Below are 16,751 nucleotides of genomic sequence, written 5' to 3'. Positions count from 1 at the left end.
TAAATATACCACAATGTGCCATTATATTTAATCCACTTTTTTAAAAAATCCCATTTCTGCTGTTAGGCATTCTCATCCTACTATTACTATTCTATATTTGATTATAGTAGGAAAAAAGCTTGATTTCAATTTTACCCTCAGCTGTTGTCTGCCTTGTCCATACTCCAATAAAGTACAGCTAATATAAGGAATTTTTAAAAAGTATTTCCTGTTGATACTGATGAAATTTTTTCTTCATAGAAGACCCAACTCCTTCTCAAGTAAATGGTATTTCTGCTTGACACCACTGGAAGCTAGAGTAGATCTATAAACCCTAAAACTTGACGTATTCTTTAACAATATAAAAGTGTGAACTTTGTTTTTATGAATTTGCATCAGGTGTGTTAGGTTTGGAAAGTTCTGCTTTACTGTTTGTTTTAAGATTTTGTAGTCTGTGGGACCAAACAAGTTAACTCAACAGGGCATGGAATTTCAAAGGACATACCTAGTTTTGAGTCTTAATTTAAGCATGGTTGGATTCTCAAGTGGTTTAATGCCACGTTAATTTAGATCCAGATTATCCATGGATAATCTGTTTTTACCACATGTTTCCTAAATAGAATTCACCCAAAGCTAGCAGAAAAAATACACTGCAGGTAATGTCTTTCGAATTTTTATTCAGGAATTCTAGTTTCCTTTATTCCATGACTTATATTGAAAATAGATGACCCAATCAAAACATATAGGATTTTGGGTAGGTAAAAACGTTCTTTTTCCCCCTCCTCAACTTTTGGGAATAGACTGTAATAAAGGGAAAAATGCAACCTATTTTTTTTTTTTGTAGAACCAAGATAGCTGTTGCTGTTATTATTCTTGCCATCTGGTTGGACCAGATGATCCTTGAGGTCCCTTCCAACCTGGTATTCTGTGATTCATTGTATAACTTCACATGCACTGTGAGGATAAGCAAATTTTCTGCGAGCTTCTCTGAATGTCAGTATGCAGCACCATGCTGATTTTTACATGTGATGTTAACTTAGGCCTGGATTCAGTTCAGTCTAGGTCTTGAAGTGCCTGAATAGATACCTAGTAGTTCTTGGATCTCCTTCTAGCCCACAGTGACAATAGGACTGTCCAGATGATAATTAGGATGTCAGGTGGGCCAGATCACCTTCTGAAAAAGAGGGGTCTGTGCCATTCCATTGTTTTTGTAGGGACCCTAAGATAAATATGCTTTTACATGAAGTATCATACATATGTGCCTGAAGGGCGAACCTGGGCACCTCTGTCACTTGCAGTCCAATAGGAATATGTCTCTTAATAAGTGTTTGGTTCCCAGTTATGATATTGTTCTTTATTGTTTAATCTACGTGGATGTAAAACTTTTTTGATGTTCGTATTTTACCTTATGGTAAGGCCCGTTGTCACAGGAATTTCCCTGTAGGTGGTTTGTCGTGCCCTTTTCCTGTACGTGGGGGAAAGATCAAGTGTTTTGCCAGTGTTACCAATAAAATCTCTTATGTCTGTAGTAGGCACGGAAAATGTATGACTTGTGGGAAATGGTGAGCATCTGGGCTCTCTCATGCTGAAATGGTGTCTTGCTTTCATGTTGGCTTGAACGATTATTTTGGATATTGTCCTATCAGTTGCAAAAGTGTCAGCATATTGCTTAAATGCAGAGCAAACACAACTTCGACACATACCCTACGTCTTTGCATAGAGAGTAAGTTTAGTGCAATTAGCAAAGAGGCAAATTGGTCAAAAAAACTTGTACACCTTAAACTATGGGTGGCTGTATTAAACATAGCACAAAATTACTTTTTATGACATGAAAGCAGTTCAATTTGTATATTAAAGAAGTGTTTTCTTGGATTGTTTTTCTTAAGCTGGATGGATGGCACTCCAGTGAATTATTTGGCATGGGCACCACATGAACCTAACTTTGCAAATAATGATGAAAACTGTGTAGTTATTTATAAGAATTTAGGTGAGTTTTGTATGTTTTTTCCTGAATTTCATTATATGTGTGTTTGTGCCACAAGAGTTTTGGGTTTTTTTTCCCTCTGAGTGGCACATCTTCCCCCCCACCCCCCCTTTTTTTTTTTCTTTTGCAAAATGTTATACAAGTAGAATATAGTATTGTATTCAGGACTTAAGAGCTTTGTGCTCTCATGTTCACCTTAAGCCTGGCATGGGGAAGCTCTGATAGAAGTCTGTGGCTGTGATTACTATACAACTATTACTATACAACTGTTTTATATTTTTTATTAAAATTGGCCTAACGTGCCGCTACAAAATTGACATTTGTAGTACCTGGTTCTACACTGCTTTTAACATTCTGTAATTAACAGTGTGCATAAAGTGACATATTTATTTTGGATGACGATATAGGATGATAATAAACTGAGAGACTCTGAGCATTTGACCTCATCTTTCGACCTAAAGCACGTTGTGTAAGAATGAGTAAAATTCATTTAACCAGCTCTGGATGTGGTGTCACACAGTTCCCCATTTATCTTGCATTCAGGATTTTGGAATGATATAAACTGTGGTTATCCAAATCCCTACATATGCGAAAGGCACAACAGTTCCATTAATTCAACTGTTCCTCCAACAACACTTTCAACTCCAAGAGGATGTCGTCCAACTTGGCTTTCCTTTCGTAATAAGGTACCATAACAAATACAGCACACATTGGATGTTTGGAAAAGCATTAAATAGAAAACAAGGGAATTATTTAATGGGATTGTTTCTTATTAAAGTAAAATATTACTCTTTTTCGCAGAGAGCTGGTTGACATCTGCATGCTTTTCTTTGTTTGCCCATCCCCTGCTTTGCAGAAAAGGTGCTTTTTTGACGCTTCTAATGAAGTGGCAGATGAGCATATTCAGTTGCAATTAAGAAAGTAATTCGCGAGCCATTTCTTCAAACCTTTTGATATGCATTTCCTAAAGACTTTAGACAGAGTTCGTGAATGATTGATGCTTTGATCTTGGTTTGTTTTTTGTGTTTTTATTTTTTTGTGTTTTTTTTTTTTAACCAAACCATAATGCTTTTTTGGTACTAAATACATTTTGTCTTCCTTAACCTTACTAATGTGGGATGCTTTGTAGAGTCAAATAAATAAACAGGCAGACATATCAGTCACACATAAGTTACCACTGTTAGATGACTGTCTGTAAAATGTCAGTTTTGCTTATTTTCTAGGGATTTCAGATCAAATCTAGTATGTGTCTTGTTGAGCAAAGGACTTTCTAGAGATACTCAATTTTATACAGAACAACAAGCAGCACAAAAAGCTCATTTTAAGCTGAATGTGTTTTTTTCAGATAAATGCATTATTTTACTGCCTTTCTCCATCCTGCATTGCTTAAAGCAGTGGTTTTCAATCTGTCAGGGATGTTGGAGTAACAATAACATATAGAGAATTTGTTCATGTTTTAGTGTTACAAAATATTTGGATCTGCAGAAGATGAACGTGTCACTTGGCATGCTGCACGAACAGCTTGCATGAATTTAGGAGGAAACCTGGCCACTATCCCTAATGAACAAGTGCAAGGTACTGTGTATAGTTTTGTAGCACTAGATGAGATGACATTTAATCTTTACAGGATGGCCGTTGTATTTGTGTGAATATGGACAGGATTTGAACTGTGACTGCATATCTGATTTTGGTTCCAAAGCATATAATTTTTTTGAAATTTACAATGAAGTCTTCACCTGTATCTAGCAAATTTTAGTGTTGGCTTATATATATATATATATATATACACACACGTGTATATTGTCCTGGCAGCCAAAGTAGAGCTTTTTCCGCTTACACATGGTGCCAGCTGGACCCAGCAAGTCCAAATGATGTAGTTTCACTAGGTGGCATTAACTCGCTGCATGGCGTTCCTGTTAACTCAAGCAGAACACCTTTAGGAGCAGAACTTGCTGACTCTGAGCAGCTTGGGGCAGAGGTTTGGCAGCTCATACACCTACCCACAACTCACTATACAGATTTACCATTCTTTTCACTAGAGGAGCTTATTTTAATGAACCTAAGAGCTGCATCCCTGACTGGGGGAGATGGCTTGAACTTAGTGCTACTTACGTTTTCCACATAAGAAGAGATGAAGAATCAAACTTTCACTTTTCAAACATGGCTAAATTCTTATCCAACATAGTTTCTGCAATACAGATTTCAAGTGGTTCATGCACAGGACTTGAATTCTAGGTTAAAGAGAAATGAGCAATAAAGCTATTAGCACAAAACTGTTGTTATTGCTGGCAATGTAGGCATAAAGGCTTGACTTCCTGTTACAGTTTATAGCAGAACAGCAATGCTAACATTTGGCAGAGAAATCTAGAGGTTTCATTCCTGGAAATGTAAGTTGCATTCATTTTAAAAGGATGGTAAATGGTTTTAAAGGAAGGTAAATGGTTGATAGAGTGGACAGCAATTCTTCTGTTGTTTGCAGAGAAAAGCAAGCTTGTAACAATGACTGTAGTAGTTGGCAAAGGCCATGATATGCTCGTTTTATCACAGTGTTTCAATATATTGTGGGTCAGTGGGTTGCTGAATGCCAGCTGACCTAGCCTGCTGTATTTTTGAGCTAGCCACGCTAGCTAAGGCACATGAGCACCTTCCTGGATTGTGTAAAGCTGTGGTAATTGATTTGCTTGTGATGAACAGTTCTGCTGAGACTCGTTTTAAACAGGTCGCTTGTGCATTCTGCTCCCTGCTAAGACAGTGCAGGCTATTGCCCAGGTGTTCCAGGGAGAGAGGAAACACTCGTGGCTCTGTAACAGCCCTGTTTCTGCAGATGCACAAGTGGTAGGTGCTCAATGGTGCTGTCTGATGCCATTAGGGGGTAACCATTTTGGTGGGATTATCAAAAATGTATGTACTCTACACAGCTGTATATTTCTAAGGCAGTTGTGGGCTAGGATTCAAAAATGTTTGAGACATTATAAAAAGCATTTCTGTCATGCTTTTGGGATTCATTCCAGTACCTGGTACCAGTACTTAGCTGATGTATTTTGCCCAAAGCCACAGTTATATATCTGGTTCCCTGTTCATTAAACTCAAAAGTCACCTCATTTTCATTTTACTTACTTGTGTAGTCAACAATGAAGTGTCCTATATTACAAAAAAAATACTTAATGTCACCAATCTCAACGAGGCCAGACATTTCAGTTGTCTTTCATTAAAAGTATTTCTCTTTTTCTTTGTCTTTTTTTACTCTAGCTTTCCTCACCTTCCATATGAAAGATTTTCTTACTGATACATGGATTGGATTAAATGATATAAATCATGAAATGAGGTTCCTCTGGACAGATGGAACAGGAGTTTATTTTACAAACTGGGCCAAAGGCTTCCCGTCAGGACATATGGATTTATACTCATATGATGGCCAGGTAAGTAGCAATCACAAATTGTTCACTGAAATTTGATTTTAGATTACATTTACGCATTTGTTGGGGTTTGAGACATGTTATTGCTTGACTTATTATTTTCATACTTTTATACATGTCAAATATAAATACAAACAGAGTGAATGATTTTGAGCCCTTGGGCAGTTACTCTATTAGCTGGTGACAGGATCTGTGAAGTACTCATACAAAGACTGGTTTCAGATTTCAGTTCTCTGTGTCCATGAAGGCTACACTGCTTCTGTGTTCACCCTGCGTTCTCTCATCGGCTCTGGTAAAGAGGACAGTGGGATTCCTGCCTCATGGCATTTGCCCCAAAAACACACTGAATGAGCTCATCCTCCTTGTCCTCTGACCACGTTAGTGCCTGAATTTAGCAGGTCTCTCAGCTGGCCTGTAGCTTGCAAGGGGCACTTACAAACATTCTTCTCAAACAGCCATGTCTTACGCAGCAGCAAATTCTGTTAGTCACATTGGCGGAAAGGACGTGCTTCTATAAAGAGACAGCCATTCAGCTTTTAAGAAGAAAAAAAAAAAAAAAAAGAAGGAAATAACTTCCCCTGTTTCTCCATCATACAAACTGATCTGATAGGTCATTCAGTTCCTCTCTCTGATCTTGCGTTTTTAGATAGTTCTGTGCTATGGAACTACAGCACATTATAGTACTAGCTCTATTTCTTTTGAATGCCACTTTTAATGTAGAAATCCTACTTTTAAGCATAATGCCCTTTTTCCTGATTTTGAAAGTAGCACCTCTGAGCTTCTTATCTCTAATGGAAGGAGAAAATTTGGAAGAATTTGAAGTTCAAAAGAGAAAGCATGTTTAAAATGTTACTTCTGGGAGCAATAATATATATTTTTTTCTGGTTTTATGCATAGTAGTAGAATAATATATATTTTTTCTGGTTTTATGCAAAGTAGTAGTATTTCTATGAAATCTTCTGTGAAAACTTACAAAGTCCATATTTTATAAATTTCAGATTTATTTTTAAGTTTAACTTAGGAAAAAGTAAGTTATCATAGTTAATACAAAATACTATGAACTGTTCGGTTTAAAAGATTTAAATCTTAATGCATTTCACTGACAAATGAAGTGTTTCTGTGTGCATCTCCTCCTGGAGAGCAGAACCAAATAAGTAAATAGAATAACATAAGTATGGATGCTTCATTGCACAAACCCATTTGTACACGTGCAGCCTTTTGCATTGACCACTGTTAGTTTAATACGTGCTAACGTAGGTTCTAGCTATCGTGTCCATGTCAGGGAAGTTGAAATGTCACTGTAAGGGTGATACTGACAGGTCAGTGGCTGCCTTTGGGCAGGAGCAGTTCTGATTTTGCTGTGTGTTCTGTTACAGCTGGCAACAATAAATATGAAGAGACTGATATGTCAGAAATTTTGCATTGCCCATTGAGGATCCAGGTTTTTTTCTGGGGCAAAGTTAACTGATCTTTTCTACAGTAGTTGATTTCACTTCTCTTTAAATTTTTGTGGCTTTCTTTCTATCCATGGTGCATGCCTGGAGATACAAGAATACTGGAATTTTTCTGGTCTGCTTATCCACCCGGTGTTGTGCAAGAGAGAGCAACATAAAGAAATTTGTGAAGTGCAAGAGGAACAGAACCTTCACATCATAAAACTTATGCTGTTAAATGTTACAAGGATACAAGAGTAAAACTGCAGCATTACTTGTGTCTGAAGATGTAAAAGGGGGACAAAGTTTTGTATTTGCTTCTTCTAGCTATTTGTAACTGCTTTTATATCTTTTTACCTCGAGGCTGATTGTGTTGTCGTGAGAAACAGTCCTGTTAAGGATGCAGGAAAGTGGGCTGATGAGAGTTGTGATAACAACAGAGGATATATATGCCAAATTAATGCAGGTACTTGTCTTTTTAGTTAAAACACAATCAAACCTTATGGTTTTTCAGGGAATTGTTTGGGTGTATAGATTTCGACATCATTTCACTTGCAATAAAAATACATCCACAAATTGTTTTTCAGGCAGGAACACAAGGGTCATATGTGTCAGAGGTGCAGTTAGAGTCACTACTCTCTGTTGACCCTTCCCAGTAACTGCCATGTTACTACCTTCCTGAGCTGTAATATGTGTCTGCATCTTTGTGTTTAGTGTGACCCTTCACATGATATTTGTTCTATGATTTTGTCTGTCATTTTCTGAACACTTTGGCTTTCAAAATATGTTGTGGAAAATACTGACTTGTATATACAGCATGAACTGTCTGGAGTGTGACTGTAACTCACTCAGACCAAACTTGAGCTAATTGACCTCCAAAAAGGAAATTAAAAAGCAGTGAAAACCTGCATTTAAATATCTGATTGATTTTTAAGGACCAGTCTGTTGTGGAGTTTCCCTTTTCTCTGGCAAAAAAATCCCTGGAAAACAACAGTATCTGCAAAGCATTTCTTTTGATGAAAAAAATATTGTATTAAAGAAATTGTGACCTAATCTAATTCTAATTAATTTCAGTAATACTATTCTGGAGGATTATACAGAATGCTCCTTTGGTCCTTGACAGAGGTTGCCTTAAGCAGCTTTTTTCCTTTCTACAGCTTTGTAATTGATTTTCACTACGGATCCTGGCTTAAAGAATAGCGTATCTAACCCGTGCTGATCAGAAGTCAGGGAACGTGAAATCAGGAAAAAAAGGCTTTTTGTCTAATTCTATTTGCAACCACAGTGAAACCATAATCCCCTTTTGAACAAGTAGATGAGTCTTTTTTTTCATCCTGTATTTTACAGATGCTGAGTCTCTGCCTTCTACAAGTTCATCGCAATCCAGCATTATCCGTTATGGTAACAGTAGTTATTTGTTCATCCATACCAAAATGAACTGGGAGGATGCACGAAAAAACTGCAAACGTGATCAGTTTGACCTTTCCAGTGTCTTAGACCCCTACAGTCATTCATTCCTGTGGCTAAAGATGTTAAAGTATGGGGTGCCTATGTGGATTGGTCTTAACAGTAATGTGGTAAGAATGTCAAATTAATTGAATATGATGCTGCTTCTCTTATGGACAAATTGGGGACTGAGAAGTCTTATTATCTCTTTTTACTTTAGCATATTAGTTTATATCTTTGTCCTAAATACTTTTATGTGCTGTAAGATCTACAGGTAGGAATCCATCCTCTTCCATTACTCTGATTAAATTGTATATATTACACATTTTTCACACTTTTTCTGTGATATTACACTCCATGTACTTCCAAACAAGACATTTTAGGCTAATATCTTGAAATATCTCTTTGTATATATAGTGTATTTGAGATAAAATCCACATATCTTAAGATGTACAGTGCAAAGCATTTGTTCTAAATAAAAATAACTAATTTACAGAAACAGAATAAGATGCTGTTGCTATGACTCTTTCAACATTTTTGAGGATAGTTAGCCAAACAATTAATTGGTTTACCTAATTTAATTTTATTTGTCTATTCTCTCACAGTTCTTTGGTATTTTGATACTTTCTGGATGTTAGAATGCACCACCCTTTCTTTTTGGCACAGACACTTGTCCCACATTCACTCCATTTGGCTGAGCACATGAAAGAAATACAAATGAGTGAACATAACACACCACTTCCTAAAAACAAAAAGATTCCTCTAACCTCATCAATAGGATGATTCACTGAGTTCACCAGCTTTGGTGGGAAATTATTAAGTTTTAAAATATACTTTAAGTTGAAATTATCTCCATTTCTTGAAATTTGGGGGGAAACAGATAGTACAAAACTTAGTCTTCAGACTTTCCTACAAAATATTTTAAATGATTTTTTTTTTATTACTCCCAAATTTACAGTTTTGTTAAGTTGAAAATTAATTCAATGTTGCTTACTCTGCATTTCCTTTTGCTGAAAAGCATTTTTTGCACTGCCATATTTCTCAATGAATAGCTGCTTGTCACAGCACAAATTTAAAAGTTTGAGCCATTTGTATTTGTTATTGATTTCCAAAAAAAAAAGTAATTCTAGCACAAGGTGCTGCATAGACAGACATTTGACTGACAAATAAATGGTTAATGCTTAGATTTTAATCATTCCTGTTGATTTGTTTTGTTCTTAGACTAATGGGCGTTATGAATGGATTGATAACTGGAGAATGAAGTATACTAAATGGGCTGAAGGGGAGCCAAAGCAGAAAGTAGGCTGTGTCTATCTAGACGTTGCTGGAGCCTGGAAGACAGGATTCTGCAATGAAAGTTACTTCTCTGTTTGCAAAAAAAATGATGGTAAGGACTTGAATCTAACCATTGTATTACAAGTATTATCTCTTTAGAGTTCATTGTGCTGGGTGGTCTGCTGATATATACTTAGACGCTGTTTTTTATTTCAAGAGCTAAATAGATGAAATCATTAAAAGTTACTTGGGTTGAATGGAGCTGCTTTAAAATGAGGGCCAACACCTATTAAGAAAGAGCTAGTGTGACTGTGAATAGTCATCACTTTACATGAATAATGTTAGATATATTTTGCAAAATTTAGGCTCATATTACTCTGCTGTTTATTCTGATATTGAGTAAGCATGCAAGACCAAAAACCTCAAAAATCAAAAGGTAATGAATGTTAGGTAGTAGTCAAGCAGCTGTGGAGTTGAAGGGGGAAGAGTTGAATGACTAAGCTGTAAGGAGTCACAAGGAACGTTTACCTATAACAGCTTTCCAGGTTTTCCTTTTATAACTGAATAACAAACTACAGGTGGTATAAAAATGTTTAAGGATAATTCTTCAGGCTGCCATCTCTTACTTTTTTGACCTGAAACTCCTGTTACTATCATCTGATAATGCCTTCTGCATTCCATGATATTAGGTCACAACCCATATGATCAAGTTCATATGGGCCCTAAATCAGCCAAGCACTCAGGTGTGAAAATAGATTTGTGAGTAAAGTGTTGAGCTGAACTTAAGAATGTGTTAAAAGTATGCTTGGATTCTTTGCTAGATTAGATTTCTTGAGACTACACTTGCAGTACCTTTTGTTCATAGATTTAGGACTTTTTCCCGTTATTGTGTTGTAGTAAGCAGTGTAGACTACCAAGATTACATTTTTTTAAAGATCCAAGTGAGTTTCCCAACATTTGGTTAGAATGATCTATTCATGATAAAAGTATATATAAGAAGCTGTTTCTTTAAAATTTTGTGCTTTCTTTTTTTTTTTTTTTTTGTTTGTTTTGTTTTAATCAGTTCAAGCTCCCACTGAGCCTCCTCAGCTTCCAGGAAAGTGCCCTGAATCAGAAGGGCACAAGTCTTGGATCCCTTTCCGAGGTCATTGCTACTACATTGAATCTTCATCTACCAGAAACTGGGCCCAGGCTTCTTTAGAATGTCTTCGACTAGGTAAGTATCATCCTTGATCAAAGAGCACATCTTTCTGACTTGTTTTTCCTCTCTGTGGACAGCTGAATATGTGCTATGTATTTTTGTGATTTCAAGGATGGTCCAAATGTTGGACAAGACAGTTGTGTACAATTATTACCTTAATTTGTGAGGATATGGAAAATAACCGCGTACCAGTGGCACACACTGTCTTTCATGTGTGTGGGACCAGGCTTTAGAGGAGCTGTGTGGCCTGGAGGGGAGATCACAAGTGGAAACTTTGTCCTTTGACCCTGCTCTGTAGTCAGCCTCATCCACAGCAGTGACTAAATCTTATTTTAATGGCATTTTGTATCCTTTGTATTCCTGATCTAATTTGCCCCTTTGTTATTGCATTTTTATGCCGCTGGAATGAAAGTTACAGCTCTCTAGGCTGGATAATATATTAGTAAACAGGGGTTATTGTGTTGTTTCATTCTTGCAGCTTCCTTCTCTGGGAAACTGATGTAAGGTTCATTATGCCAGGCTTCATATGTCTGTCTTTGGTGTCTATAACATTGGTGGCAATGTCACTCAGGTGTCTAACCTCCCATTAGAGCATGCAGAGATCTTGTTCATGCTGTCAGTGGAACTGAATACAGATTCCTACTCCCTGGCAGTTGTTTATATTTGGTGTGATGTTTGGTCAGGTGAATTGCACCCTAAACTCCACTGACTGGCTTGATAGGTCCCCGCTGATAATAAACCTACCAGTGAAACCCATGTCAAATGTAGACACCTAGAGCTGAGTAAGAAGAATCTCACTCTTTCTGCTGGTACTCAGGTTCCTTCTTGGGTTGTCATGAACTAGTATGTTGTCGGCTCTAGTTTGAGATACTAGTATTTTTGAGGGAAAGTTCAAGTTTTAGTATATGTTCTTTAAATCTTACTATGTTCTCCACCATCAACATTTGCATAACATTTGGGTGAAGATATTTGCTAATATACTTTTAAATATAGAAGAGTCTCCATAATAGGACACTTTTGCTGTAGCTCGGTCTTAAAGACTATGACAATTGTTACAGTGCGACCCATTTCCATAGTCTCTTAAGTTCTTTTGTTGACACAGCAGATGTTCAGTCTTTGAAAGCTTCAATGTGTGTTCTTAGTTATGCATAGTCAAAAGGACCTTGACAGTTGCGCGCATAACAGCTGTTATTTGTTATCTGCAGTTCTCCGCCTTAAATGAATGATTATAATTTTGAATAAGCTTGTGTGAGAAATTAAGTAACACTTCTTTTCTTTGGAGGACTGAGTTTCTGAAACAGACTTTCAGTAAGAAGAGTGGGGCAAATAAATGAAAGCATTTTAAGATGAAGTTTGAGAGGAATTGAATGATGGTGTTGCATGTGATAGCAGGTGCCTCTGCTCACTGACTCAGGTTGTCCACAGCTGTCCCACATCTTTGCTGTTGGAATCTGCAGTTACATCAGAATTGCCTTTTTCTGTTGAACTAAGGTTCATGAAAAAAGGCGCTGACAGTTTGTTTCAGCATGTGTGTTAAAAGACTGGCATTATGTGGAATTTAAAATTTGAATGCTAGTATACTTAAGACTTTGCGTCACTGTCATCCCCTTCTCTTCGAACCCATAATCTTTCATGATAGTTGTTAGGGCAGGCTGAATCCAGCAGCGGCAAGGTTGCCGTGGCTATATGCTCGCAAGTCCAACCAGTGACAAGGCTGAGACTGTGTTCCCTGTAGGTGCACACACACATATGCAACACATCTATACATATATTCATCGGTGACCACACAGATTGACACAGGCAGACACACAGGGCACTCAAATGAACACAATCTGTGCCAAAATCCTGATTGTATTCCCCTCTCAAGTTGATGGGGATAAAGGTCTGTTAATGGGAATATATACAGAAATACAATGTGGATCCCTCCAGGAGCTAGGCTCAGACACTCAATTTGCCTAGTAGCTGGCCCATGGATCTCAGTGTCCTTAGTTGCTGAGACCTGGAAATATAAGCCCCCATGGCCACCAGCTTGTCTCCTGTTGCTGGTACAGACCCCATCCCCACCACACACACACACTGGTCCCTCCAGTAAGTCAATCCCCCACGGTCTCACCCATAGGGGCGCACACACATACAGAGCTTGCTGGAACTCCCCTGGTCGCCAGTAGCCTTTCCCTCCTTGATCTTACCCTTAGAGATGTCCGCACACCAGGGGGTCTCCTCATTAGAGACTCGCAGCTTTTATGGTTCCTCCAGCAGCTGGCTGGGACTCCCCTGGTCCCTCTGATAGCCAGCTCAGCTCGTGGTCTCAACCTTGGTGATGCACACACACACCTGGCTCTACCTACTTGCTGTCTAGGCTGACTTGATATTCCCTAGTGATCACACACACACTTGTGTATCTGCATGTGCTCCATTTGGTGGCACCATGAACACAAGGGTCTCTGACTCATGCTCCCACTCCAGTTGCTGGTGCTAAGACCCCCATGCACATGCATGCACACAGAGTGAAGAGTCTTTCACGCATGAAAATAGTTAGAGTTTAATAAGATAGGACTGTCAGCGCAGATCAGGTACAGGGTGTGGCCAGACAACCGTACTAACCAGCAAAATATTTACACATGACCAGTCTTTTTATCCCCTTATCCCTCTTATTTTCCCATACTTGTTCCTCCCAAATCATCTAAGTCCATCCCTTTCCCTGCCTTTGGTTCCTCCCCTGAATATCTCATAGTAAGTCTTGTGCAACCTTGAAATGCTCTTGTGTAATCCCATCATGTGCCCCATACCCCTAGGCAGTAACTCCTCTCAGTCGCAAGGATACTCTGATGTTGACTTGATGGGTTTCATGCTGGGACACTAGGGCAGAGGCTGTCCTGTGACAGCCCTAGGAGGGACCTGAGCAGGATGTCCCATCCTCTGAGCCCATACTTTGGGTTCTTTACCTGCTGTTCTGCCTCTTTGCTCCTCTGGGCTTGTGGAGATTGGCCTTTGATGAGCTGATGGCTCTTGTGGTAGGCCTGGGACTAGCCAGGGAAGGGGTTCTCTGTCTGCCATTGTCTTTCTGTGCTCCCTTGTGGATGTGCAGTGAAGCTTTTTATCACACAACTTAACAGTAACCGAACATCTGATACCATGCAGCAAAAGAGGAACAATTAGAAAAATGTAAAGCCTACAGTGAAAAAAGGGGAACGTTCCATGTTCTCGTATATTCTGCTGTCCCTGCCTGCACTCTGGGTTTTGTTTGCAGCTGGACATTTTCCAATTATATCTTGCCCATAGGAGAATTCTGAACTGTAGTAGAATTTATCAGTAGCTCAGCAGTGATTCAACTGATTTCTGTATTTTCATTCTGTGTAACTGTGCCTTCCTCACCTGAGAAAAAAGACCTTCAAAAATTCAACAGCCAAATCAAAACAGTCAAGTGCCAAACACAGCTATGACTCCATACCTATTGACTGGATTCCCACCCCAAAATAAAGAGAACTGAAGATGCACTTTTACCAGTGTTTAACGGTGAACTACAGTGTTTAATTACATACAAAGTTGTGTAGCTCATTCTGTCTACTCGCTCCATGCTGTGACTTCTTGACTTTGCTAGAGCATCATACAGAATGAATCATTATGGCAGAATGTCTGCTGTTTTATGTGGATGACTTATGGGGTACTACACTAACGGGGCAACATATGACCAGGATGATCTTTCTTTCTCTGACGTCTATGAAGAGATTGCAGGAAAATAAACAAGACCTGGTTAAAAAAGTTACACTAAGGACTGTAGTCAGAAAGTTAGCAAAGTCTGCTAGACATGAACTATACAAAGGCTCAGAAAACATTTTATCATGCAAATTTTATGATATGCGAAGTTATATGGCATACAGACTGAAGTTATATATACTTTTTACTAAAAACTTTTAATTTTGTCTAATTTTTTGGGTTTGTTTTTGTTTTCTTAAATAGTAACACATCAGTAGACGTTTATGCTTGATACCATATTGGCCTGTTGTATTTTGCCGATAGTTGTTGTTCAGTTATGTTGCTGTTTCCCAGTGGATGAGGAAACAAACAAAATGCTAGTGCGATTTCATGGAAATGATAAGAAAGATATCAGCAACAATGCCAGAGTCTTTCATAAGTTATTATCCAAAATTAGTTTCTGTTTTGAACACCAAACTCTGTTTGCAATTTGGCACAGATAACCAGTGTCAAAAATAAGACTGACGTTGGCTAGGACAATGAAAATACTTTCCACTGTGAAACGTATGTTTTTTTTCTCCATGTCTTCCAGGTGCCTCTTTGGTATCAGTTGAAGACTCAGCTGAAGCCAACTTTCTGGCATACACAATTGAACCACTTGAAGGGAAAACATCAACTTTTTGGACAGGAATGTACAGAAACGTGGATGGTAATTTCTTTATGTTTGACATCTTTTTGTTTGGTGAATAATTGTCACAAACTGTTTTACATGAGTGTTGAAAATGTCACATTATATTTCTGTAATACATAAAAAGTGAAATTAGGAAAGGAAATATATTATTATCATAGGGGAAGCTGGTCAGTTGTAATCAAGCAACAACCAGTAACATATAACAGAGACACCAGGCACAGAAGGTTCATCTTAAAGCAAGAAAAGAAATTCACAACAAAGTAAGGCACAAAGGTGCATGTACAGACAGGACAGCATTGGGAGTTAAGCCAAAATCAAATGGCTCTTAAAAGTGGAGAGCCCCTGGATTGATATGCTTGTCATTGAGATACTCCAATTTTTGAGGTAGAGAATAATGTGGCTAACGTCACGTCTAGTCTTTGGAATTACCCTCCTGGAATGACCAGTCACCCATCTATGGTTACAGCTGTCCCTCAAAACAGCTTCACTTTGAAGCTGTAATTGTTTGTGTCTTTGGAATTGTGTATCACAAGTTTTTCTATTTTCTGGATCACTCTATGGAAGGTAAGGTAAGAGAGAACAGGAAACAGGCTTCTTTAATTAAATCATTAATTTGCTGATTATCAGTTTTTCATTAATATAGTTAGTTTTCAATTACATAGGTCTATCATAAAGGCAGAAATATCTAAAAGTTATTTTGGTCTTGTGCTGTTCAGACTGAAATCTCCAGTATAACAATGTCAGAGGCAGGACTGCAGAATAGTTCAGGTGACTTGGGGTGGTGTTCTTTTACAACTGCCTCCTCAACCACTTCAGTGGCAAAATGGTTGGGGAGAAGACAAGTATTCAATTACATTTCTTGAATTTTAACCAGGAAAAGGGAAAGTTTTCAGTAGAGGAGGAAAAACTTTGAAGGGAGTAATGATTCATAATCATAACACGTAAAGAAAAGCTGAGGTTTACTTAGCTTTTGAGTAAACATGAGATGTTTTTTAAAGTGGTTCTAGAGCAGGTGCAGAACAATACAGTTCCTACAGTGACATAAACACAAGAGCTGCTTCAGCAAGTACATGCCATTGTAGTACTGTATAGTGATTACAGTGATTTCAGCATAACTACATAACTAAATTTCATATCTTTGGAAAAGTGATTGCCCCGACACAAAGGGTGGCAGGTATTTGGGAAAAAAACCCCAAGAAACCAAAAAGCGAAATATGAAGAATCTTATAAGGAAACAAAACATAGCTTTCACGCTGAGTCTAAGAATTTGCTAGTTTGAGTACAATTTAAGAGTCACAAGGGGCACGTTTATTCTAAATAAAAAACACTATTAAAAGAAAGAAAGAAAAAAAGGAACAGGAAGGAAGAGACAGAAAGTCCCAGCATAGCTGAACAACAGTGATCACAAGATTTTTGAAGCAGATCTCTAAAAAGGAAAGTTGTGTTTGTAAAGTCAGTGAGAAGGAGCAGAAACCGCAAAACAAATGGAAGAAAGTTGAACTTAGAAAGACTTCAGCAGGGGCTTTGAAAAGAGTAATACAAAACCTCCATACAAATTACTGAAATAAAGGGCATTCTATTGAAGATAAATTATCTTTTGACAACAGTAATTTCTATAAACTGAATAAAT

The 16,751-nt window shown here is 38.0% G+C and overlaps 1 protein-coding gene across 2 annotated transcripts in view; it reads left to right on the top strand.

The window, feature by feature from the left end:
* Positions 1 to 16,751, top strand: part of LOC141738714 (macrophage mannose receptor 1-like) — a 60,570-nt gene that overhangs the window by 39,569 nt on the left and 4,250 nt on the right. For both annotated transcript variants that reach the window (XM_074574535.1, XM_074574536.1), the window contains exons 19-27: positions 1,866 to 1,966; positions 2,507 to 2,649; positions 3,424 to 3,538; positions 5,213 to 5,382; positions 7,176 to 7,278; positions 8,160 to 8,389; positions 9,480 to 9,645; positions 10,597 to 10,749; positions 15,023 to 15,139. In XM_074574535.1, coding sequence (XP_074430636.1) covers positions 1,866 to 1,966; positions 2,507 to 2,649; positions 3,424 to 3,538; positions 5,213 to 5,382; positions 7,176 to 7,278; positions 8,160 to 8,389; positions 9,480 to 9,645; positions 10,597 to 10,749; positions 15,023 to 15,139 — 1,298 coding nt within the window. The remainder of the gene's footprint in view (positions 1 to 1,865; positions 1,967 to 2,506; positions 2,650 to 3,423; positions 3,539 to 5,212; positions 5,383 to 7,175; positions 7,279 to 8,159; positions 8,390 to 9,479; positions 9,646 to 10,596; positions 10,750 to 15,022; positions 15,140 to 16,751) is intronic.

Source organism: Larus michahellis, chromosome 2 (assembly GCF_964199755.1).
Source record: "Larus michahellis chromosome 2, bLarMic1.1, whole genome shotgun sequence".
In the NCBI taxonomy this organism is placed as follows: domain Eukaryota; kingdom Metazoa; phylum Chordata; class Aves; order Charadriiformes; family Laridae; genus Larus; species Larus michahellis.
Note: the sequence above shows the minus strand (reverse complement) of the source record. Positions and strands in the feature narration are given on the sequence as shown.